This window comes from Vombatus ursinus, unplaced genomic scaffold, assembly GCF_900497805.2.
Source record: "Vombatus ursinus unplaced genomic scaffold, bare-nosed wombat genome assembly UNPS02014807.1, whole genome shotgun sequence".
NCBI lineage: Eukaryota > Metazoa > Chordata > Mammalia > Diprotodontia > Vombatidae > Vombatus > Vombatus ursinus.
The window spans coordinates 61497018-61521891 of record NW_020954585.1 but is presented as its reverse complement, the minus strand read 5'-3'; the positions used below and the strand labels follow the sequence as shown (position 1 = coordinate 61521891).

Genomic DNA, 24874 nt, shown 5'->3' with positions numbered 1-24874 from the left:
TTGACTTCAAAGAAGAGACATAATGAGACATTTCCTTACCTTTTTTTGAAGAACTAGGGGATTATGGGTTTGAAATAATATTAGTAATGTTGGACTTTTTTCCATTGTGTTGCTTTGTTGAACTGATTTCTCTCTATCTTTTAAATTTTTTTTTTTGTTATAAGGATGGCTCTCTGTTATCGAGAGGAGAAGAGAAAAATTGGGAAATGTAGGTAATGTAAAAACAAAAGATACCGATAAATTTTATTTTAGAAAGAAGAAATGTAAAAGGAATGTTGAAATATTTTAATTGTTTTTTTAAAAAAGGAGAAATATTGGAACAACAGCAAGAAACTCCATAAATTTTTTAAAAAGAAATAAGAAAATTTAGAATGGAAATAAGGATAGAAAATAGGTCTGAGATTAATGACTAAACCAGAACTTTTGCTGAAAAATTCAGTAAAACAAATGAGCAAGGAGGCATTTAATAAATGTTGATGGGTGAAAGCCAGTTTGATTGATAAGGCCATAGAACCCCTAGGATGCAAATGTATAAAATCCCAGACATTAAGGACCCTTTTCAGCCTTTTCCTGGAATGGTGCTATTAGAATTAAATTTCCTTTTTTTTCCATTCTCCTCCCTGCTCCGTGTCCCTGCTTCCTCATTAGGTAATTTTGTAAATACTCTCACTTTATGGGTTATATAGATAACAAGTCAGCCTCACATTGGTAACATACTGGTTCTTTTCTCAAACAATCTATAAGTTTGAGCATGAAAGTTTCTGTCCACTGGAGTGTGGATTCTTCCTCCTCTCACCCCTGCTACCCACTTCAGGCAAAGAAGCTGTACATCGAGACTGTCCCTGCAATCAGCTATTCTCTTCCTTCTACTACGAGTGGCAATAAAGTTTATTAACTCTGTGTGGGATGATGCTTTTCATCTAGACTCCCCTATAATACAAAATCCCATAACAATAAAAATTTCTATAAAACAATAGAAACTGTAAAAAGGGAATGAAAGATTTGGGATTCAAAAATATAGATAGGGGAAATTTGGTGGGACAGAATCAAAGGATAATATCACTGGAAGAACTCATATTCTACAAAAGTCAAACTGACCTTGAGAAAAGGACTAGGAGATAAACTGAGGATTGTTGATATCCTGGGAAAATACTGATTTGAAAAGTCTGAATATAGTACAGTAGGAACAATGCATGAAAATTATCTAGAAATATTGAAAATTAATGGCAGAGTTCTGATTGATAAGAATTCTGGAGCACAGACAACTCAGTCTTTAATCACTAAGCATCATAGTAGTTAAACACCAAAATTTCAATGTCCAACAATAGATATTGCAGTCAGAAAAGAGAGAGGCTTTTAGCTACTAAGGAAAAGCTATTCAAATAACCTTTGGAATATGATGTAACACCTCCCCCTCCAAAGGCAATCAAAATCCACCCCAAAATAACATATCCTGCAATGTGGAACATATTCATCAATAAAAAAGATAGACTTACAACAACAACAAAAAAGAGACTGTAAAAAAATATTGATACCTTTTTGTTGTTACATCACAGTCATTTCAAGATATTCTCTAAGATATATCCCGCAAGATATTCTTCTTTCTCTTTCAAAGCCTTCCCAAAGAAAGGTATTTTCATCATTCTTTCAGAAGAAACTAGAGACAAACAGGTTGTTTGGTCTAGAAATACTTCAAATGGTAGAAATGCAAGAAAAGTAAATAAACACAGTTAACAAGCAAAAAGAAGTCCATGTAATTAACATATTCTCTCATGTTTTGAGGGCAAGATACAGATAATGTTTTGCTTTTGTTTTAAAAAAACTTCACATTGATTGAGAGACAAAGAAAGATTATCTTGGGACAAAAGAAATTAAAAGGATTAAAATAGAAAGGATAGCAAATTTAATGTTCTGTGGATTAAAAGTTTCTTCTTAAGTGAATCAACATTTCTGCTCCATCCCTTCTTCATTCCCAGGTTAGCCATAACCCCTGAACAAAGTTAGCATGCCTTAGCAGAATTTATTCCTCTTTGCAACCAAATGATTCAGTCATCTCAGATACTCCTCCTATTGTTTACATGGCAACCAGGAAAGGGATCAAAGGACAGCTTTCATCTCTAATTATTGTTGGGAAGTAGCTGAGAATGGAAGATATATGAAGCATAGAAGAATGCCCCTAGAATAATGTCTTCTTTGTGACAAGGGGGGCAGAGAAAACAGGAGAGAGGAAAGCATAGTTATAGACTTTAAAAGGTTACTTTCCCAGTGAAATACGGAGTAGTGCTAGATAACATGACAATGATAACTGTCTCCTATTTATTGTTCAATGACTATATTGCCTATGTCACCTTCATGATAATCAGCTAGTGACTTAACCACTGTTTCAGTTCCTATTTTCCCCCAAACTGTGAAATACTTGGGAGTAAGAGGGAAATAAAATAACCATTAATGCAGCCATTCTGGACGGAAAATTTCTGCTTTCAGGTCTAAAGTACATTTCCGGCTTCCTCCAAGGATGCAGACAGGTGATGAGCTTTGCCCTCATATTTCTACCTTACTGAGGTGTACTGCAGCTTATAGTCACTGATTAACCCTCCCCATTGGGGCAGGGCTGCTGGGGAGGCCTCTCTGCCTGGCGGAAGACTTAGGGCAAACACTCTTTGAGAGCTGGGTGAGGTAAGGGAAAAGCTTAATTTAAAATGTCAACCCGGTATCATCAGGCCGCAACTGATGACTACCTGGAAATTCTGAAAGAGGCTACCAAAAGAGATCTCAATCTTTCTGATGAAGATGGCATGACCCCCACACTCCTGGCAGCCTACCATGGCAACTTGGAAGCCCTGGAGATCATCTGTAGCAGGGGGTAAGTTTAGGCTATTTTTTTTTATAAATACCAAGTTACTTTAGGGATTTTTTCACATGGAAGTAATGTGAATGGCACTTGGGGCTAATCCTATGGCTCTTTCTTGAAGTCTTCAAATAGTTGTCTTCTTGGAAAAAGGGGAAATCCTATAGTTAATCCCCCTTCCTTGTGTTTTACAATCCTGAATGACAGGCCTATCTCGATAATAATGATCATGATAATAATGATAGACATTTATATAGATAGAGAAATGCATTTTTTTTTAACCATGGAGCTGACACTAGATTTTTTTCTCTTGTTTTGCCATTGAGGGTGGAGCAAGATGACCTGGTTATAATGGCTAAAAAAAGATGTTTCTGACTGAGGATAAATACATAATCATCATTGCTGAAGATTTTCAAGAGGACAAACTCCATGTATCTAGCATGGTTTTAAAATGTAGTTTAAATGGGTAGGAGGTAGGGGTAGGGCAGAAGCAATTCTATTATTTTATGAATCCTTTTACCCAAAAGTAAATGCTCAACCTTTAAGACGTTTTATTTCCAAGAATATTACCAGCATAAATTCCAGTTTATAGAATTTTTATTTTCTCTTCAACTATGAAGTCTTTGCATAAAGTTTTTCCTTTCTCAAAGATCTGGTCCCTGCCCCTGTAGCAAGACCCAGTTTCAAGGTTGGGCCACAGGTTTATTTATGAGCCAGTTTAATAAGCTATGGATAGGACTTTGTTTGCCTGACTATGGTAACCACTTCATGCAAACCTAGGCCTAAATAATGATCTCTCTTTGCTCTAATTGAGGCATTAGCAATCTGCTTGATCCTGAGGACCACAAATGGAGCTAAACAATGTGAGGGGGCAATAAAGGGGAAAGGAAGAGAGGGAGAGAGAAGGCATTACCCAGAAAGGAAGGAGGAAAGAGACTGAAAAGATGCTTATGATGGGGAATATCAGGCTCAAGGCCAGCTGCTAGACAGAGTTGTGAATTTAGTAAAGTTTTATGTGTTCTGCTCAACTTTGACATTGATATCTCCTCCCCCAGGTCCCAATTACGGGGACAAGCCTCCCCTAGTATTCTACTCTCCTGCTATTTCCTGACTCCCTCACTCCTAACCTTCCTCTACTTATCTTGTCTTTGAAATGTATTTAACATCTTCTCTCATTAGCTCAAAGATGATCTAATAAACTAGCTTTCCTTAATGCGCTAATGGAAGAGGGCTTAAAGGTCATTCCCAGGTAAACTACCTTAAAGGCCCCCCTTTCCAACTTTGTCCTCTAATCCACTTGTAATCCACAAGTGATGATTTCAAATCAGAAAGGTAAGAATAGTTTTAGGCAGTGAGCTTTCCAGTCACCTCTAGGATGGTGCCTACCCACTTATTTACATATAGGGTTAGCCTTGAGCAGAATGCCATCGATCAGGATCCAGTTTATCTACCTTATTCCAAGTACAGAAAAGAAAATAATCAAGGTGAGGTTACCACAGAATCCCTTACATTCCACTCAAAGTGTGAACTAATTCTCAGTGAATAATAGAACAAGGTTCAAAAGCCAGTCCCTGCCAAAAAGGATTATTAATTTAGAAAGAGAAAAGGGGCCTCACCAAAATATAAGAACATTGGTCAGCCAACACAGCACAATTCTGTCAGATTGAGTGAAGGGTGCTATGAGATGATTGATAGCAAGGGGGAGAATGCACCAATTTCATTACATTATTCAGATCAGAAAAGAAAACTAGGGAAAGAGTTGGAACCTCAGCCAGACACTTTCAAAGGTTGTCAGCCTCAGTACAATATATGACAGAGTCGAGATCAACATGGGGAGTTGTAGTGGAGAGATGGGAGTGGGGAAGGAAAGGAATGTAAAAAAGAAAGAGAAAAAAATAATACACCCTACACTTCATTCCACAATTCTTTAAGAATTGGAGAAATAGCTTTCTGGGATAATTTATGTATAATCTTCCCTAGAAGCAAGGGTCTAAACTAGGTGGCCTTGAAGGTCCTCCATTCCAGCCTCAGGTTTGACTAAGTAGATTCTTGGTTACTTTCATAATGTGAAAGAAAACGTTAATGTGACTCAGTGACCAACCCTCTTTGACACAGGCACCCCTTGCCACTGTCACATGGACCAAGTGACAAATGGCCCAACAGAGATGGCCCAACAGAACTCAGTTCAGCTGTATGCATATTCCACGGACTGACCACCATTGCATATTTAAATATGGAACTGAATAGTATCTATCTTGACCAGTTTGCTATAAACAAAATCAGAAGAAAGAAATTGAAGCTAAATGGAAGGATGTTTCGTAGTTACTCCTTAGCAAGACAAAGGAACTGGCAGTTGGTTTTATTAGGCATCCCAAAACAATAAGAAACATCAATACATAGGGCATTTGGTCATCTAATATGATGGTCATGATAAGTATTTCCAAAAAGATTACTATGAAAATATTTGTAGATTATGCACTAACATTTATTGTGGAGGATGAAGAGGTAGAAAAATTATATGAAGAACTTGATAAGATCTTTCAAACTAAATCAGCATACACTTGGTAACTTCAATGCAAAGGTAGAATTAGGTAACAATGGCAAGAAATATTTTGGGAAAAAATAGACCAGCAAAAAAGAATGAGAGAGTTCAAAAATGAAGCCTTAAGCCTAAATGCTATGATTATTTTCTGAACCAAACAGCATCACAAAAGAAAATTAATTTTCTGGAAATGCTTCATTAGTAGTGTGGGAGTCATTCCTGACCAGTCAGACTATGCTTGTGAGAACAAAGATCAAAATTAATACAAAGCAAGAAGAAAGAAGAAAGGAAATAAAACATACGGAGTGTAATCGAAACAATTTAATCCTGACCTATACAAACTAGTTATTGATAATGAAAAAGGGGCAATAATGGTAGAAAAGGCATTGATCCAGATAATGATTCCATACATTAGTTTAATTTTAAATCAGTTACCATAACATGGAGACCCAAAGAGCCTAAAAGTTTCCTTAGTCAGCAAACTCTTGATTTATTCACCAAAGAGAAGAAAATAGTAGCCAAAGGAAATAATAACTTAGAATAAAACTCATTTGTAAAATCTTGGGTAGTGGATGACGGAAGATTATTAGCAGTATCCACTGATAAATCAGAGAAATGTTATCAGAGAGAAGCAATATAGGCTAGAACCAATTTAAAGAAAGCTTGACAATAAACCCAACCAAACAAATTCATCCCAAGATAATTTAGGGATGAGAAAAGATAGAGAACAACACATCAGAAAAATGGAAAAGATTTATAAGGATTTATTTTGTAACAAATGTTTTTCATCAATAAAGACTGGAGAATCACCACACTTATACTCATAGAGAAGGTAGAAATAGTACTAAAGAGAAGTAAGGCGGAAAAAGCAACTGGATTAGATCACATACACATAGAGGAGATTTATGCTGGAAGTGACACAATTACGAGGACAGTATGCGAGCAATTCCCTATATATCTCTAGGCAGGGAAGATACTAAAAATACAACTATTTTTTGCTTCTGTGAGAAGAGTGTGAGAAGAGAGAAAGACTTAAGCCAGATAAGGAGGGGGACATAGAGCAGGTGTCTTGGAGGGGTTTAGACCATTGAGGTACATCAGAGGTTGAATATGGCAAGGAAAAATTTTGTTAAGTGGGATAAATTGAGGAAAACTTTAAAAACAATCTCCAAGCCCAGATGCTGATCCACATTCTATTTCTGTGTTGAAAAAACAGCATGGTCAAGGACAACTAAAGAGGACATGATAATAATGGTAATATCAATAATTATTGCTAGGATTTTTATAGTATTTTAAGGTTTGCAAAATATATTTCATCCTCACAATAACCCCAGAAGTTTTGTTTTTCAGTCATTTCAGTCATGTCTGACTCTTCATGACCCCATTTGGAGTTTTCTTGGCAAAGATACTGGAGTGGTTTGCTTTTTCCTTCTCCAGCTCATTTTACAGATGAGGAAACTGAGGCAAACAGGGTTAAGTGATTTACCTAGGATCACATAGCTAGTGAGTGTCTGAGGCTGGATTTGAACTCAGGTCTTCCTGACTCCAGCTCTGGCACTCTATCCACTTTGTCACCTACCTGCCTTCCTGAAAGGTAGATGTTTTTATTATTTCCATTTTACAGATAAAGAAACTGAGGCAGACAGAAATAAAGTGACTTGTCCAGGGTCACACAACCAATTAATGTCTGAGGCTAGATTTGAACTCAGGTATTCCTGACTCCAAGGAATACTGATTCCTTGGTCTATCCACTGTGCCACTCAGCAGTGGCATAAGATTAGGTAGTAGAAGCTGAAGAATTATCAAGTTTAAGAAGGATAAGGAAGAGGTAGTTTCAAGATGAGTAAAGGGAAATAAGAAAAGTTTACTAGAATAATTAGAGAATAAAGGAAATTGTCAGAGGGAATTGGGTGGAGCAAGTTAGTGAAACCTATAGAAGGTTGGTGCAAGGATTAAAAGAAGGGAGATGTGGCTGTGAAGTTGTTTATACTAAGGAAAAGAAGCCAAGTGGTACTAACTGGCTGGAAACATTTTAACCAGGTGTTTAGGGTTGAGGAATATAAACAGCCAAAAGAAACAGGACTGACATCTCAACTATTATGATGAGTACTGTGCAGTGACTTAGAGACTATTTTGCTACAACTGAGTGACCGTTATCTGTGTTCCTAAGTGTAGGCTAATCTCTCTCCTGGATGGTCATAGTATCATGGCTCTAAAGCTAGAAAAGACCTCAGTGGCCATCTATCTAGTCCAACCCTCTCATTTTCAAGATGAGGAAACTGAAGCTCAGGGAAATTAAGCTCCTCGCCCAACTTTGATTACTATTACTAATTATTTATTATTCGATTATGGATTATTATTCAATTACAGATAATAAGTGTCGAAGAATGAGACTCCATAGTAATAAGTAGGACAGAGATTATCTAGTAACTCAGCTATCTATGATTGGCCTTGTAGTGTCAATATTTCCATCAATAACTCAGATCAAGTCATAGATGGCAAGTTCATCAAATCTGAAGATGACTTTGACTTTGATAGATTTCTCTGTGTAGATACTTCTTCTGTTGATTCATATTGCAACCCCTCTACATTTCCTTGTCCTGTTTGATTCTTGATCATGTCTTTCTATCAGTTCTCCTTAAAGTATCTACTCAATATGCTAGAGTCATCACAAATGGTTCCTGGCTATCAGAATTTTTTTTAAGACTTTCTTTCATTCTAATGGCCAGAATGACTGGAGGATTTATCTAAAGTTGTTGTTTAGTCATTTTCAGTCATGTTTGACTCTTTGTGACCCCATTTGGGATTTTCTTGGTAAAGATATGGGAGTGGTTCACCATTTCCTTCTCCAGCTCATTTTACATATGAGATAACTGAGACAAATAGGGTTAAATGACTTGCCCAGGGTCATACAGCTAAGAAGTGTAAGAGGCCAGATACGAACCCAGAAAGATGAGTCTTCCTGACTACAGGCCTGGCACTCTATCCACAGAGCGACCTAGCTGTCCAGAATCTGAAGACCTGGGTTCAAATCTCATCTCTGCCAAGCACTGCACAATTGTGTGACTTAAGGCAAATTACTTAACCCTTTGGGCTTCAGTTTACTCATCTATAAAATGAGGAGATTGGACTCAATGACCTCCAAGGTCCCTTTTTGTTCGATATCTATGATCCTATAACCCAAGATGCCTTCAAATTATTTGTAAGGACTTGATTAGTATAATAGAAATTATAACCTCAGGAATAAGAACAACCTGTGTACAACAAGGCAGGAATGGGCAATAATAATTTCTAGAGATGGGGTGAAATTATTCCAAACACTGAAGTATATCTATGACTGAGCTGGCTTTGAATGTAAATTGATCCAAAGGAATATAAAAGCAGAAAATTCCTTCCTTGAGGCAAGGAGATTTTTTTTTTACACCCCAATGTAAAGTTTTACATATATCTATATTGGATTTCATCTTTTTAGATTCAGTCTAGTGTTTTCTATTGAGACAGGTTTGGACTCTGCAACTGATACATACCTGAGGAGAGCTAACATACTAGATGACAAACTTGTTGATTGTGCAATGCCATGAGACCTACAAATTAAAAGTTTAGTATAAATTTAATTATTGTAGGCTCAAACATTTTAAATGTATTTTCAAAGCTCACTGTTAAGGAATTTTGCAAGAGATTCTTCTATGAAGTGTTTCATGTTTTCATAGTGTGATATTTTATTTCCTGATGTGTCTGTTTTGTAAATTTGGAATTTTGCAAATTGGATTTCCTTAAAGAGAAGTGTACCTGTAGAATCAGATTGGTTCTTATTAATGCAATTTCTCTACATTGGAAAGCCATTTGCAACCCCATGACATGGGAAAATCCCACTTGCCTATGGGGTTTTTTCCAAGCATTTATGATTAGTCTCAGAACTCTGTTTCCTATTTGGGAAAAATATGTTTTCCATGCTTTCCTTTCCAGCCCTAGTTTTAGTTCAACCCAAGTGAAATTTCAGAAAAATGTAATCAAGTGTGTTTTTTAAAAACTATTTATATTGCAGTCATTGAGATGTTTTATAATCATCTTTTGATGGTCAAGGTTTCTAAAGAGCATTTCAACAGTTTTGTTTTAAAATAAATAGAACAGTGGGTTTTGGGAATGAAATGCTATGTTTTGTCCAGGATATGTGGCTACCAGACCTAAAGAGGCCACCTTTGATCCAGTGCTCTAAGCCTAGGCAATCTGAATGTTCAGACAGGCTCTTTGGGGAAGGGCTTACTCCTTGTACCAAATCAAAAGCTGGAAATGCTCTGTTTTTTTATGTCTGTGCTTTGTTCTCTCAATTCATCAAGGGATGGCTTGGTCCAGTGGGAAACACATTGGAGTTGCGATAGGAGGACCTGGATCCAAATCCTGGCTCTGCCACTACCACCTAGGTGATCCTGTGGCAAGTCATTAAACCTCTCTGGGCCTCAATTTCCCCCTCCCTAAAATGAAGGGGTGGGATGAGGTGGTCTTCTATCTCTTTATGATCCTATTACAAATCATTCTTATTTGATGAAATGATCCTTCTTTCAATGGATTAGACTCTTCTGTGCTTTATACATAGTAGCTAATTAATAAATGCGTATTTATAGCTGGAGTCTACTTGGAGTTGAACCCTCTCATCTTATAGAGGAGAAACTAGAACACAGAGAAGTTATATGTCCTGCTCGAGATTACACAGCTAATAAATACCAAAGATGGGATTTGAACTCATGTCTGTAAACCAAAGCCAGTGCCTTTTCTGTTACACTGCACTGCCTTATTGACTTGATTTTTGTCCTCATGACCTCATGGTTCAGGAACAAATTTTCTATCCTACCATCAAAAAGATGAAATTGAATTTCATAGGTTAATTTTTTTCTTTCATGAAGTTAGGGCTCTTTTTCACCCCTATTGTCATCTGTTGCATTCAGAAAATACATTTATAGAATCATAGCTTTAGAGTTGAAAGAGACTTTAGAGTTCATCTAGTACAACTATCTCATTAACTGACAAGGAAACTGAGGCTTAGACGTAAAGTAATTTGCCCAAAGTCATCGGATTAATAAATAAGAGAATTAAGAGTTGAACCCAGTTATCTGACTCCAAATGTAGTACTTTTCCTGCTGGACCGCTGTCGTCTGTTGGAGGCATTTTCTGATTTTCTTTTTAGTAGACCAAGAGAATATTAAACCCTTTAATTTGAAATTATTAACTTCATATACCTGTCTGCAGAATGGAAAGACAGCCCCAATCCTTCCTTATCATCTCCACAATAACTTTATTATCTCCACAATTTTTAGGTCTGTAACTGGTATCTTCATTTGATTTTGTATACACTCATTTTTGTGTATGCATTTTATGTTTTAGAATTGTAGAGCTGGAAGGGAGCCATCTCAGCAGCCATCTAGTTCAGTCCCATATGTACAAGGAATCTCCTCTGTAACATACCCAGTAAGTGTTCATCCAACCTTTGCTTGAAGACTTCCGGTGAAGAACTCAATGCCTCCTAAGTCATCTCATTTAATTTTTAGATAGCTATATTCCTAAGGAGGTTTTCCTGACATCAAGCCTCAATTTGCCCCTTAGCAGTGTTAGCTCTTTGTTCTATCCTTTAGCAGAACAGAACAGAACAGAACAAGTCTAATATCTCTTTCACAGGACAGTGTTTTGAATACTTGAAGACAGCTTGTATGCCCTACCAGAAAACTCATTCTCTTTTTCTAGAATACACATCCCAATTTCCTTTGCTCTCTTCTCATAGGGGGCAGCTAGGTGGAACAATGGATATAGTGCCTATCTTGGAGTCAGGAAGACCTGAGTTCAAATCCAGGCTCAGACATTTTCTAGCTGTGTGACCCTGGACAAATCACTTAACCCTGTTTGCCTCAGTTTCCTTGTTTTTTGTTTTTGTTTTTGGCTAGGCAATGGGGTTAAGCGACTTGCCCAGGGTCACACAGCTAATAACTGTTAAGTGTCTGAGGTTTGAACTCGAGTCCTCCTGACACCAGGGCCAGTGCTCTATCCATTGTGCCACCAACCTGCCCCGTGCCTCAGTTTCCTTATCTGTAAAATGAACTGGAGAAGGAAATGGCAAACCACTCTTGTATCTTTGCCAAGAAAGCTCCAAATAGGGTCACAAAGAGTCAGACACAACTGAAAAATAACTAAACAACAACAACATTCTCATAGGACATGGCTTCCTCAAGCTTATCAGTATTCTTAAACTCTATCAGGGTAGAGTACACAGAAATAGCATCTCCTCATGGCTAGGAGCTATTCCACTCTTAATGCAGCCCCGGTCACATTAACTTTTTTGGCTGCCACTTCACACTGTTGCCTCATTGACCTTACTGTCCATTAAAAAAAACCCATGCTTTTTTTTTGTTTTGTTGTTTTCTTTTCTTTTTTTCCCATGCTTTTTTTTGTTTTGTTTTGTTTTCTTTTTTTGCCATGCTTTTTTTTTAAGACAAACTGTCTAACCATTCTATACTTGTGAAGTTACTTTTTTTTTCACCTAAGGCTAGAACTTTACATTTATCAGTATTGAATGTCATCTTATCAGAGTCAAACCAATGTTCAAGCCATTTAAACCTTTTGGGATCCTGACTCTGTACATGCTAAAAACTGGGAGGGATAGCCAACATACAGGATGACAAATCTGATAAATATTCCATCTATCCTTTTATCTAAGTCATTGATAAAAATGCTAAAAATAGCACAGGGCCAAGAACAGGCCCCTGGAACACTTTAATGGAGACCTATAGACAAATTGTCATTGAACCATTAACTATTACTTTTTTTAACTAGTTCCAAATCCTTCAAACTATATTATCACTGAACCCACATCTCTCTACCTCTTCTATGAGAATAATATGAGATACTTTACAAAATGCTTTGCTAAAATTTAGGTAAACTTTATCTCCAGCATTCCCTTTGGTCCCATAGCCTTTTGTAGGATGAAATTAAGGCAGATATGCTTTAGACAAAGAAAGGACTCCAATAGACAGCTTACTAAAGTGTGGGTCTGATTATGTCTCTAGCCTCCAAGAAACAATCCAAATTCCCCATATGGGCTTTTAAGGACCTTTACAATCTTCCTACCAGTCTATCTTTCCAGACTTGGTGTTCTATATTCCAGACAAACTGAACTGGACAGGGCAGATTTTTTGTTGTACCTAAGTAAAAGTTTACATTTATCTTCATTTTATTTTGCCTTATTAGAGTCAGCTCAATGCTCTAGGACCATTGGAATCATTTTGGATCCCAAATCTTGCCATGCAGTATGTTAGCTTCCCCTCTCAACTTTGTGACATTTGTAAATTTGTCGGCTTTGCCATTCATGCCTTTATCCAAGCCATCATTAAAATTGTTATATATCACATGACCATTTAGACCATTTACATGCCCTAGAGACCTCCTGCCAATTTGATTTTTTCATTGAACCATTAATAACTACACTTTGATCTTTTCTTGCCGATAGGATTCTTTCTTACTGCTTACAAACATGTCTTTCAACTAGTTCAGAATCTAGCTGTATGACCATCTAGCCCACATCTCTCTCTTTCTTGTAAGAATAGTATGGAATACTTTATCAAATACTCTTCTGAAATCTGGGTAAACTATATATATATATATATATAGCATTTCCCTGATCCACCAGTTTAGTAACCCAGTCATAAAAGGAAATAAGATTAGTTTGGTGTGACCTATCTCTGACGAAGCTGTGCTGGCTCTTTGAAATCATTGCATCCTTGGCTAGGTATTAACTAACCATTTCTTTTAAGGATTCATCTAGAATTTTCCCAGGAATCACTGCTCACTGCAGACTTTATTTCCTCTTCTTCTGAAAGCTCAAACATTTGCCCTTCTCCAGGACTGCAGAGCCCATTTTCAACTTTATTTCAAATATCCCAGACAGTGAGCTAGCCATCACATCTGCCAGTTTGAGTACTTCAGGATGCAGTTCAGTTGAGCAAGTCAACCTGAACTGATCAAGGGTGGTAAGGTGCCCTTTTGCTCACTCCCTACTTATCTTGAGGATCAACTCCCCTTTGGCCATTTTTGTTGAGTTGTTTACAGTTCAAAGGTCATTCTCCTTGGCAAAGAAAACCAGCACAACGAGAAATGAGCAGCTCTACTTTCTCTTTCTTATCATCCATTTCAAGCAACAGGCCTATCCCTTCTATCATCCTCTTTTTTCTTCCTTAATATAGCTTTTCCCCTCCCAATATTCAATCCCTTTTGATTGACTTTACCTTTTTTCAGCAAATTCAGCTTATTCTAAGCTTTAGGAGTCCTGCCAGTCTTTTTCCTGACACATAATAAGTGATTAAGAAATGCTTTTTTTATCATTCATTTATAAGGCCATGACAAGCTGTGCCCTTTCCACTTATTTTTGTCCTTCTTTTGAGTCACCCCGATGTTTATTCTTTTCCTACCAAATTCTCCTGGCTCTATTTCTACCTATTCTGTGTTGACCTTTGTATTAGAAAGATGACATTTAGGGATAAGTTCAGGAATGCCCAAGGCCTTCCAGTCCCATCATTGATGACACCTATAAGCCTAATTTCATGATTGTCTATTTTCCTGAGCAACACTGACAAAATTGGGGCTATCCACCATAATTTAGCTTCTCTTCTCCATAGGTCTGCACTTCAAATCACCCAGTTTTTTTTTCCTTTGCTCCATTCTGAAGAGAAGAGTTGGCCCTTCTCCTAGACAATGCCACTCCCTCTACTCATACTCCTGATTCCATTCCCTTCAGTTTCTTCTGGAAGCATATCCCTTCATTAACCACTTTCTCTCTAGTTTTCAACTTCTCCTTCATCCAGTGACTCCTTTCCTACTGCTTACAAACATGCCCAGATCTCCCCCAACTTTAAAAAAAGGCTTCATTTGATCTTACTGTACCTTCAAACTACCATCCTATGTCTCCTTCCTTCTTGGCTAAATTATTAGAAAAAGCTGTTTACTCAGATTACCTCCATTTTCTCACTTCACACTCACTTTTCAACCACATTGCAATAAATATCTCATTTCTGATTTCATCACTCAAGTTAAACTATTTTCTCCAAGGTTTTCTCCAATGATTTATTAATTGTCATATCTAATGACCATTTTTCAGTCCTCATCCTTTTTGACCTCCCAGTTTTAATAATATTAACCACTCTTTCGTCCTTAGGTTTTAAAGACTGCTTTCTCCTATTTTTTCCCCTTCCTACATGGCTACTCCTTCTCAGTCTTCTTTGCTGGGTTATCATTAATGTCCCATCTCCCTTGCATGGCTGAACCCCAGGGCCCTCTTCTCTTCTGTCTCTACAATTTCTGTCAAGAATATCATTGATTCCCCTGTATTCAGCCATCACCTCTATGCGAACAACTTTCAGATCAATTCTATCCTGCCCTAATCTCACTCTTGAACCCTTGTCTTACTTCACCAGCTGTTTGTTGGATATTTTGAACTAGATGTCCCATAAGTACCTCAACTTCCACACATCTAAAATAGAACTCATTTTCGTTTTCCCCTAACTCTTGCCCTTTCCTAACTTCACTATTTCTGTTGATGATAGCACTATCCATCTAGCCATCCTGGTTCCAATTCTAAAATCATCCATCCTGGACTTTTCCCTCTTCCTCAACTCTCATATTTAACCAGTTACCAAGTCTCGTCAATGCTATCTCCATTAAATCTCTCTTGTCCATCACTTTTTCACCTCTTCTGGGGCCATCAACCTAGTTTAGGTCCTTATCACCTCTTGCCTACCTTATTTCAATAGCCTAAGTGGTCTCTCAACCTCCAGTCTTTCCTTCTTTCTAATCTATCTTCCATGTGGACACCAAACTGATATTCCTAAAACACAGTTCTGATTACATTGCTCTCCTATTCAAGAAACTCCAGTTGCTCCCTCTTGACTCTAGAACGAAATAAAATTTCTCTCTTAAGGGCTTTAAAAGATGATCTGTCTTCAGGCTTCCTTTTCAGGTTTAGTGCAATACTCTCATTTACACACTCTTAAGTTCTAACCACAGCACATGACATTCTATCTCCCACCTCAGTTCTTTGCACAAAAATTTGCCCCCAGAGGCAGAGCCAAGATGGATGAGTAAAAGCAGTGACTTGCTTGAGCTCTCCCCCAAACCCCGCCAAATACCTATAAAAAATGGCTCTAAACAAATTCTAAAGCAGCAGAACCCACAAAAAGACAAAGTGAAACAAATTTCCAGCCAAAGACAGCCTGGATGGTTGATCAGTTGGTTGATATCGTGCCAGACGGAGAGAGGAGAGCAGTTCAGCATGGGCGCGCAGGCCACAGCAAACCTGGAGCAGGCCTCAGAGGACTAAATCACAGGCAGCTGTGGCAGTTTCCAGACTTCTCAACCCATGAACGCCAAAGACAACTTAGAAGATCAGTAGGAAAAGTCTGTTTCTGCGATGCTGAGAGAAAAGGATGGTGGGGTTCCAGCCCCACTCCCCAAGTGCAGCCCTGGAGTGGCGGCTGCCTCCTGAGCTTCTGGCCCACAGACTGAGGGGGAATTGAGTGGCTGATCAGAGGGCGATTGCAGGGATCTCTCTGCTGGTGAAGGATTCTCTTGCTTTGCCTTTGTGCTTGGATCTGGGTCACAGTTCTAGGTGGAGGTCCTGAGGCAAGGACTACTGGTATGGTGGAGCTTGTAGTGGCTATGGAGAGGAAATCCTCCTCACAGTTCCAAGACAAAGAAGAGTGCTCATAGACCAGAGCACAGACCAGGAAACGAGTAAACACCTCACCCTTGATCATAGCACCTTGAAAGAACTGAAAATTTACAGGTCCCTAGAAGTATCTCTGAAAACAGCTGCACAAAACCCCTGAAGCTTGGGACAGTACATTCTTCATGCTGGATACAGACTCCTAACTTAACAAAGAGTTTATAACTCAAGTAATTGGCCAAGATCATGAGCAATCAGTGCAAAAAGAGTCAGACTATATTATCTTACTTTGGTGACAAAGAAGATCAAAACATACAACCAGAAGAAGACAACAAAGCCAAAGCTCCTACATCCAAAGCCTCCAAGAAAAATATGAATTGGTCCCAGGCCATGGAAGAGCTCAAAAAGGATTTTGAGAAACAAATAAGAGAAGTAGAGGAAAAATTGAGAGTGATGCTAAAGGAGACTCAAAACAATACTGAAGAAAATAACACCTGAAAAAATAGCCTAACCCAAATGGCAAAAGAGGTCCAAAAAACCAATGAGGAGAAGAATGCCCTAAAAAGCAAAATTGACAAAATGGAAAAGGAAGTCCAAAAGCTTACTGAAGAAAATACTTCCTTAAAAATTAGAATGGAGAAATTGGAAGATAGTGACAATTTGAGAAATCAAGGCATTGTAACACTAATCCAAAGGAATGAAAAAATAGAAGAGAATGTGAAATACCTCATTGGAAAAATAACTGACCTGGAAAATAGATCCAGGAGAGAGAACTTAAAAATTATTGGACTCTCTGAAAGCCATGATCAAAAAAAGAGCCTAGACATCATCTTTCAAGAAATTATCAAGGAAAACTGCCCTGATATTCTAGAACCAGAGAGCAAAATAGAAATTACTTGAAAGAATCCACCAATCACTTCCTGAAAGAGATCCCCAAAGGAAAACTCCTAGGAATGTTGTAGCCAAATTCTAGAATTCCCAGGTCAAGGAGAAGATATTACAAACAGCCAGAAAGAAACAATTCAAGTAATGTGGAAACACAATCAGGATAACACAAGATTTAGCAGCCTCTACATTAAGGGTCCAGAGGGCATGGTGTATGATATTCCGGAAGGCAAAGGAGATAGGACTGCAACCTAGAATTATCTACCCAGCAAAACTGAGTATAATCCTTCAGGGTAAAAAATGGTCATTCAATGAAGTAGGAGACTTTCAAGCATTCCTGTGGAAAAGACCAGAGCTGAATAGAAAATTTGACCTTCAAATACAAGACTCAAGTGAAACATGGAAGAGGTAAACAGGAAAGAGAAATCATAAGAGATTTATTAAGGTTGAACTGTTTTCATTCCTGCAGGGAATGATGATATTTGTAACTCATGAGACCTTTGTCAATATTAGGGTAGTGGGAGGGAAAAAATTATATGTATGTATAGATAGGTAGATAGATAGATAGATAGATAGATAGATAGATAGATAGATAGATAGATAGATAGATGGCACAGGGCGAGTTGAAGATGAAGGGGTGATATCTGGAAAATAAAATTAAGGGGTGAAAGGGAGAAGTAAAATGAGGTATGATATCTCACATGAAACAGACAAGAAAAGACTTTTACAGTGGAGGGGAAATGGGGGAAGGTGAGAGGGAATGAGTGAATCTTATTCTCTTAGGATTTGGCTAAAGGAGGGAATAACATACACAATGGGATATGGAAATCTATCTTACCTTACAGGAAAATAAGGGGGAAAGGGGACAAGAGAGCAGAGGGATGATAGAGGGGAGCACAGATTGGGGGAGGGGATAATCAGAAGCAAACACTTCTGAGGAGGGACAGGGTCAAAAGAAAGAATAGAATAAATGGGGGGTAGGTTAGGATGAAGGGAAATATACTTAGTTTTTCACAACAGGACTACTATGAAGTGTTTTGCATGACTACATATCTATAACCTGTACTGAGATGCTTGCCTTTCAGTGAAGGTGGGTGGGGAGGGAGGAAGGGAGAAAATTTGTAACCCAAAGTTTTAAAAACACATGTTGAAAAGAAAAAAGAAAAAAGAGAAAAAAATTTGCCCCCAAGTCTGAAATGTACCTTCTTCATCTTTCTGCTTCACAGATTCCCTAGTTTCTTTCCAAGTTCAACTCAAGTACCACCTCTTACAAGCAATCTCCCTCCTGGTTAGGCCCCTTCCCCTCTGAGAAAGTACTTCATATTTATTTTATATCTACTGTTGTATGTTCATGCTATTTATTACCAATAGAACATAGGCTTCTTGAGGTCAGGGACTATTTCAGGTTTGGGTTTGTTTGTTTGTTTGTTTGCCTTCTTGTACTTAGGGCTGTTCCTGATACATAATAGGTGCTGTGAATGAATGAAGACGACACTAACATGTTTTTCCTACACTTTCTATTCTAGGGGTGATCCTGATAAATGTGACATTTGGGGAAACACTCCCCTCCATTGTGCAGCCTCCAATGGACACACTCACTGTGTTTCATTCTTGATCAACTTTGGTGCCAATATATTTGCCCTAGACAATGACCTACAGTCTCCACTAGATGCTGCTGCCAGCAGAGAGCAGAGTGAATGTGTTGACATTCTAGACAAAGCTGCCAGGGATCAAAGCATCCTGAACCCCAAAAAGGTTGCCAGACAGAAGGAGCAGGCCCAAAGAAATGCCCAGAAGCAGATTAAAGATTGTGAAAAGCTCCAGGATAGACATCAGAATAAAATGAATCGCACATTCAACAAGGAGAAGGCTGGGACCCTAACTTCTTCCAAGGGCACTTTTTCCAGGTCATCTTCTTCAAACTCCTCTACTCCCACTGTATTTGAAACATTCTCCAAGGGTTTGAAAGATACCTTCAAGGCAAGGTATAAGAAGAACAGGAACACAGCAGATGAACAGGTGGGAAAAGGAACAGATAAGAAGAGCAGGAGAGGGCAGCAAAATGTGATGGAAGTGTTCCAGGAAGATGAGGAAGAGTCATTCACAAATGGTTTCAAAGATAAGATACAGCTCACAGAAGATAAGGACAATGATGTGCAGCAAGAGTCCATTTTCAACCGTCCTGGTCTGGGCAATATTGTGTTTAAAAAAAGTTCAGCAATTGAAGATATCTCAGACAGCAAAAGAGAAATAGAGTTTAATATAGTTTCTGGATTACTCCAGAAAGGAAGACCAGGGGACATTGGTGAGACTAACCCAGAAGCAGAGTTAGAAGAAGAGGATGGAGATGAGGTGCCTTGGAATGAGAATGAAATGGAATGGGAGGAAGATGAAGCAGATATTACCCCCATTGAATTGTTCTTGATGTCTCAGAACCTGAGTGAGTTCATCCCTATCCTTATGAGAGAACAAATAGATCTAGACGCCCTCTTACTTTGCTCAGATGAGGATCTCCAGAGCATACAAATGCAACTGGGCCCAAGGAAGAAAATCCTCAGCGCCATAGGCAGGAGGAAGCAGTTACTGCAGCATCCTGGCCAGATGACCGATACAAGCCTCTGATGAATGAGTGTGTCCAGGAGGAGTAGTCAAGCTTATGTGACCTCTATAATGTAGGTCCAGGAAATATCTCGATGCCAGGCCACTGCTTCTCTCTCTTCTCTTTCTACATCTAAAAAACAAAAAAAACCCTCAAATACAAATGGATACCTGTAAAATTCCCCATTACCTTCTAGGGGAATCTTACCTTGACTTGGAGATGTCCTCTAGTCCTTTACATCTTGAATTCTGGGCATACTTTTTCCAGATAAACCACCAGTGAGCATCATAAAGAGACCAAGGGAACATGGAAATGGTGTCTCATTTCATAAGACCTTTTCAAGTGTCTTTTCCGATTCGTCTTAGGAAAGGTCTAGTGAATGACAATGAAGAAAAAAAGCACCTTTTTCTGGTTTGAACTTGAACTATCATTTCTCATCATATTATAACCTGCTTCTTCTATTCAAATTCTTCTAAAGTGACCAGGCCATCCCATTTAGAAAACCTCTTTACATTTCTGAGGTGAACACCAAAAGCATTGTCTAGGCGTGGTCTGAATACACAGAGGGGTCCCTCACCTCAACTTTGGATGATCATCTGGTGTTGATATTACAGGATGACCTACACAAACTCTGTGTCTACTAACTACTCACAACAAAATCACTTTCCAGCTATTAGATGGTTCTGACTCCTCATAGCACAAAGCCAGATGGTGTCCAAAGTCACATTCCCTGACACCATCTTCCTTGTTAGTACTCCATGCTCCCTAATCAAATGTACTTATCAGGTCTTCTTTCCAAACTCAACAAATGGTGAATAAATATAAATGCTGAATCATTTTAAGACTCTTGTTTTAAGTTCCTTAGCATGTTCATCATAAAATGCCAGAATTCTCACTGTGATGGCCTTTGGGGGCAATATATTCTTTATCTTATCCCAATAGAGAAAGATTTTTACCTGAGATATACCTTGATGTAATTTGTCCTCCACCACATGCTGGTTCTATGATTGCCCCAGGTAACTCCTTAAGATGAACGTTTCAGAGATGGTACAAGTCTTCATTGGTAGAGGTAGAAAAAGTTTCCTCACAGAGAGTTCCCTATATTGATGAAAATGCAAGCCAAGATCAAAAAACAAAACAAAACCCCCAGCAAGCAAACAAAAAACTGATTCTATTTGAGAAAAAAAAAATTTACCTATCTTCCAATTACAGTCAAAGATTAATTGAATTGGTAATAACTCTAGACTTTTGAATTTTCAATTGCTGCTATCAGACAACTGATCAGCAGAGTCACTCACCGTAAAATGCAGAAAACAGTTTTGAACGGTAAGAAGGTTTAGGCAAAATCCATAACTCATTCATTTTTTTTTGCTCAAATTACCAGGTTATTTAATCTCTGAGGATTTTATTTCATTATTCAAGCTTCCTCAAGAGTCATATGGAATGAGTCACTAAATGATAAAGCTAGAAGGGATTTGAAATCAGGTCCTCCTGACTCCAAGGGTGGAGCTCTATCCACTGCCCCACCTAGCTGCCCCCAATTCTCAGGTTTAAATGCCCATCACTGCTGTTCTGGTCTCTCTTTTCCCCTTCACAGTCTCAAACTTTTACTTTGCAAGTTTAATAAAGCACCATCATCTATCTATGAATCCTTTGCTTTCTGGCCTTCTGTTGTTCATGTCCTGCTAATCCTCAACCCTGGGTCACCCTCATTATCTACCTTGTTTACTTCTCGTCTCAAGTCTCTGAATGCTACTAGAGGAAGCCATGGAACTATAAGAACTGAGGCAACCACAAATTCATATAATCTAATCTCAAGAGGGCCCTCAGTGCTGCATAGCCATCTTTTTTCATTCTCTTCATCACACTCCCCACACTCTCCGCAAACCTCTCTCCTTGAGCCCCCATTTTCCAAGGACCCCTTTTAGCAGAATATCTTGGCTTCTACTTTACCAAGTAGACTGAAACTATCAGCTGTAAATTCTCTTATTCATCTAACCCCTAACAGGAAGTCCAAGAGAGAGGAAAGAAGAGGAGAGAGACAGACAGAGACAAAGTCAGACACAGAGACAGTTACATGCCACATGAGTAGGAAGAAACAAACAGCATACAGAAACTGACCTAGCTTTGATGCAGCCCCAACCCTCAGCTGTCATAAGGTTAGGAGAGATGACCATCATCTCAAAGCACCAAACTCTTCGGTGTGAGCAAAATATACATGGCCCACTGGAAGTGGCCCATTGATCTGAAGATTAGGTAGGCTCATCTGTTTGCTCTAATTATTCTTGGCACTTTTAGTCAAATAAATAGCTATCCTACACCCAATCTATGTTGTACATTGAGTACCTGTTTACTCCCTTTTTGGCAAGATTCTGCTTATGAATGAAATTGCCTGTCACTGAATGTGTCCCAGTGTCCTGCAGATCAGGGCCAGGCTCACCTGTTTGATCCCATTATATATAGCACACATATAGAGGGGAACCGGGCATCACAGTGTTTAACTGCCTCCATCTGCTTCAGTGAAAGTAGTTAAGTGGTCTGGGGTGGTTCAAGAACCACTGTGAAAGGACTGTCAAATATCTAGGTGGGCTGGGTTGGGCTGGATGCCTTGGGCATCCAGTAATCTGGACTGCTGAAAGGTGTGGGAAAATTCAGGTACTGGGCTGCTTTCAAAGACATGGTCTTTTCCTTTTAAGGGTCCAGGTGTCATCATCCCATAATTTCCCCCTCAAGTAGATGGGACCCAAAATCTTTTGGGGTAAAAGGCAAAGGTTTCAGCTTCTGAAACTGCTTCCTGCTGGCAAGGGTTTTAGAGCTGTCCCTGCCTCATTGGGTCCCATTCAAAGGGTCAGACTTCAGAACCTGGCTGATGCAAGGCTCAGTGGGTTAGAGACCTTTGACTCGGTTGGAGGTTGGTATGCAGCCTGAGCAGTCATCTGGAAGTTGGTGGCTTGGAGCCTGGAGAAGACAAATCTGGCAAAGAGGTTAAACAAACAAGGGCCAAACAGGAATAAAAGGAATATTATCAGGAGAGGAATATTGGGACTAGTAGAGAAAGGAGCCAGGATCTCCATGAAGATGATTTGGGGGCACTAATGTTATCATGGTTTCTTGCATCCAACTAGCCTTTTCCAAAACATTCAGTATGCATCTCCACCTACCCAGAGTTGTTGATGTACATGCAACAAGAGGTGTTTGCCAGGACACATACGATCCAACTAGAGGCAAGCAGGTAGTCTAGGGCTATTCTGTTATCTAGGACTACTTTTGCTAAGGAATCCAAAGATTGCTGGATTTCCTGGAGACTATAAGCTGTCTTCTTTGCCAATTGATGAATGGTCTCTGGAAGGTTAGAGAGAATAGTTCATGTTGTAGGTGACCATGCAAAGGCATGAGATACTCTGCTCCCTTCTTAAGGAACCAGAAAACATATCCCTAGAGAACATTTCTTTGCCCTTTTCAAGGTAGAGATTCTGGGCTGTGTGGCATTGAAAATGGAAAAGGGGGATGGGCTGCTATGCTTGATATTTTCCCAGGTGCAGTCCAGTTGGGAGATTTTTTTTTATCCAATCCTCTCGGGTCTCTATGCACAGCATAGTAAGGACCTGCTTGAGAATATGATTCATTTTCTCTACTTTACCAGAGGACTTTGGATGCCAGGCAGAGTGGAGGTGATAAGTGATTTTAAGTGTATTTGCCACAGTCTAAGTTATCTGTGAAGTAAAAGCCAGGCCCTTGCCACTCTGTAAGGAACTTAGGCAAGCCAAACTGAGGTATAATTTCCTTAAATAGGAAACCTGACACCTCCTGAGCCTTTTCAGTTCTTCAAGAAACTTCTACCCAAAGGTGTCAACAAAAAACAAAAGTAATTTGAAATCCCTGCATGAGGGCATATGTGTAAAGTCTATATGCCAGTCTTCACCTGAGTAGTTAATCCTCCTCTAAACAGGTTTTAAAAGAGGGGGAGGTCTGACTGCTCCTTTAGGATTTACCTGGGCACAAGTTGGGCAAGCCCAACAGGCTTGCTGGATGGTTTCTCTTAGCTTATTTCCAGTTAAAAAAAACCAAAAAAAACCTTTACCAGTGATTCAGAATGGAAAACCATTGGGTGCCCCCAGGGATCTGAATGAGTATAGTGTATAGTTTAGGGACTATGTGATGGATAGGAATAACGGCTTCATTAATAGCCCTGAGATCTTGAACCATGCAATGCTCCCCATAAGGCTTTTTCACAAGAAGGATAGGAGTGTTGTATGGGGACTGGCAAAAGACAAAGATTTCACACTTAAAGAGTTTTTCAATCAGTGGTTGCAGTTGGGCTTAATTGGATATGGGCAACGATGTGGGAACACATTACGGTCTCAAAGGTGAATGACAGCTGGATGGCATGAGTAGCTTGCCTAGGAATTCCCTGATCCCAAACAACTGACACGATTGTCTCCTAAACTTCTGGGGGAACATGGGGAGGTCTGACAAGCAGAGGCAAAAGGGAGGTGGGAGGCTTAACTAGAGAAAATTGGCTCCCAAACTTCACCATTAGGTCCCTTCCCAACAAGAGGAGAGGATAAGGAAGGAGTGGTTAAATAACAGATCCTCAAACAGACAGGGGAGAGGGTATATCTCTTGACAACCCTTAAGTTTCCCTTCAATGCCCATGACCCAACGAGTAGAGGGGCAGGGAGGGCCAGAGTATTAGGTTAAGATCAAGAACATAGCTCCCATATCAATAAGGAAGTAGGTAATTTTACCTGTGACATCAATTTTTGCCCAGGGCTTGGTTAGAGAGATGGAGAAGGTGGGAGCAAGGCTGAGTCCCAGGCTTTCCCATCATTCTGAGTCTTGAGAAGACTGGAAGGCAGGTTACTGAGAGGTAGCTCCACCACCCTTCCTGCCTGGAGGACAATCTTTCCTCCAAAGTCCCTTCTAGTTACATCTTGGGCATGATCATAGAGGCTTTGGTCCTGGGGGTTTCCTTTAGTGGAGGTGCCCTGGATTGGCACTTCCTGGACCAGTGGCCCTCCTTGTGGCATTGAAAGCAGGTCTCCCCATTGCCCGAGTTGCTGGTTTTTTCCCCAGCCAATAACAGCAGCCAAGAGTTGAAGCTGTTCTCTGTTCTTAGCCCTAAATCTGCATTCTTTGTCCTCTGCTGCAGATAGGTCTCTATTGTTAAAGACTCCAAAGCCCATCTCCATTAATTGGGCCTGAGATGTTTGAGGTCTCATTGCCAATTTCTGCAGTTTCCTCTGAATATCTGGGGCAGATTGATGAATGAAGTACATACCAAGGATGGTTGCTCCTTCT

At 39.3% G+C, this 24874-nt stretch overlaps 1 protein-coding gene across 1 annotated transcript; it reads left to right on the top strand.

The window, feature by feature from the left end:
• The first annotated feature begins 2699 nt into the window (after positions 1-2699).
• LOC114051928 (ankyrin repeat and SAM domain-containing protein 4B-like) lies at positions 2700-19954 on the top strand. The gene is made up of 2 exons (XM_027874340.1): positions 2700-2863; positions 18501-19954. The coding sequence occupies exons 1-2, from the start codon at positions 2700-2702 to the stop codon at positions 19594-19596; spliced, it is 1260 nt and encodes a 419-aa protein (XP_027730141.1). The 3' UTR covers positions 19597-19954.
• Positions 19955-24874: the final 4920 nt, after the last annotated feature.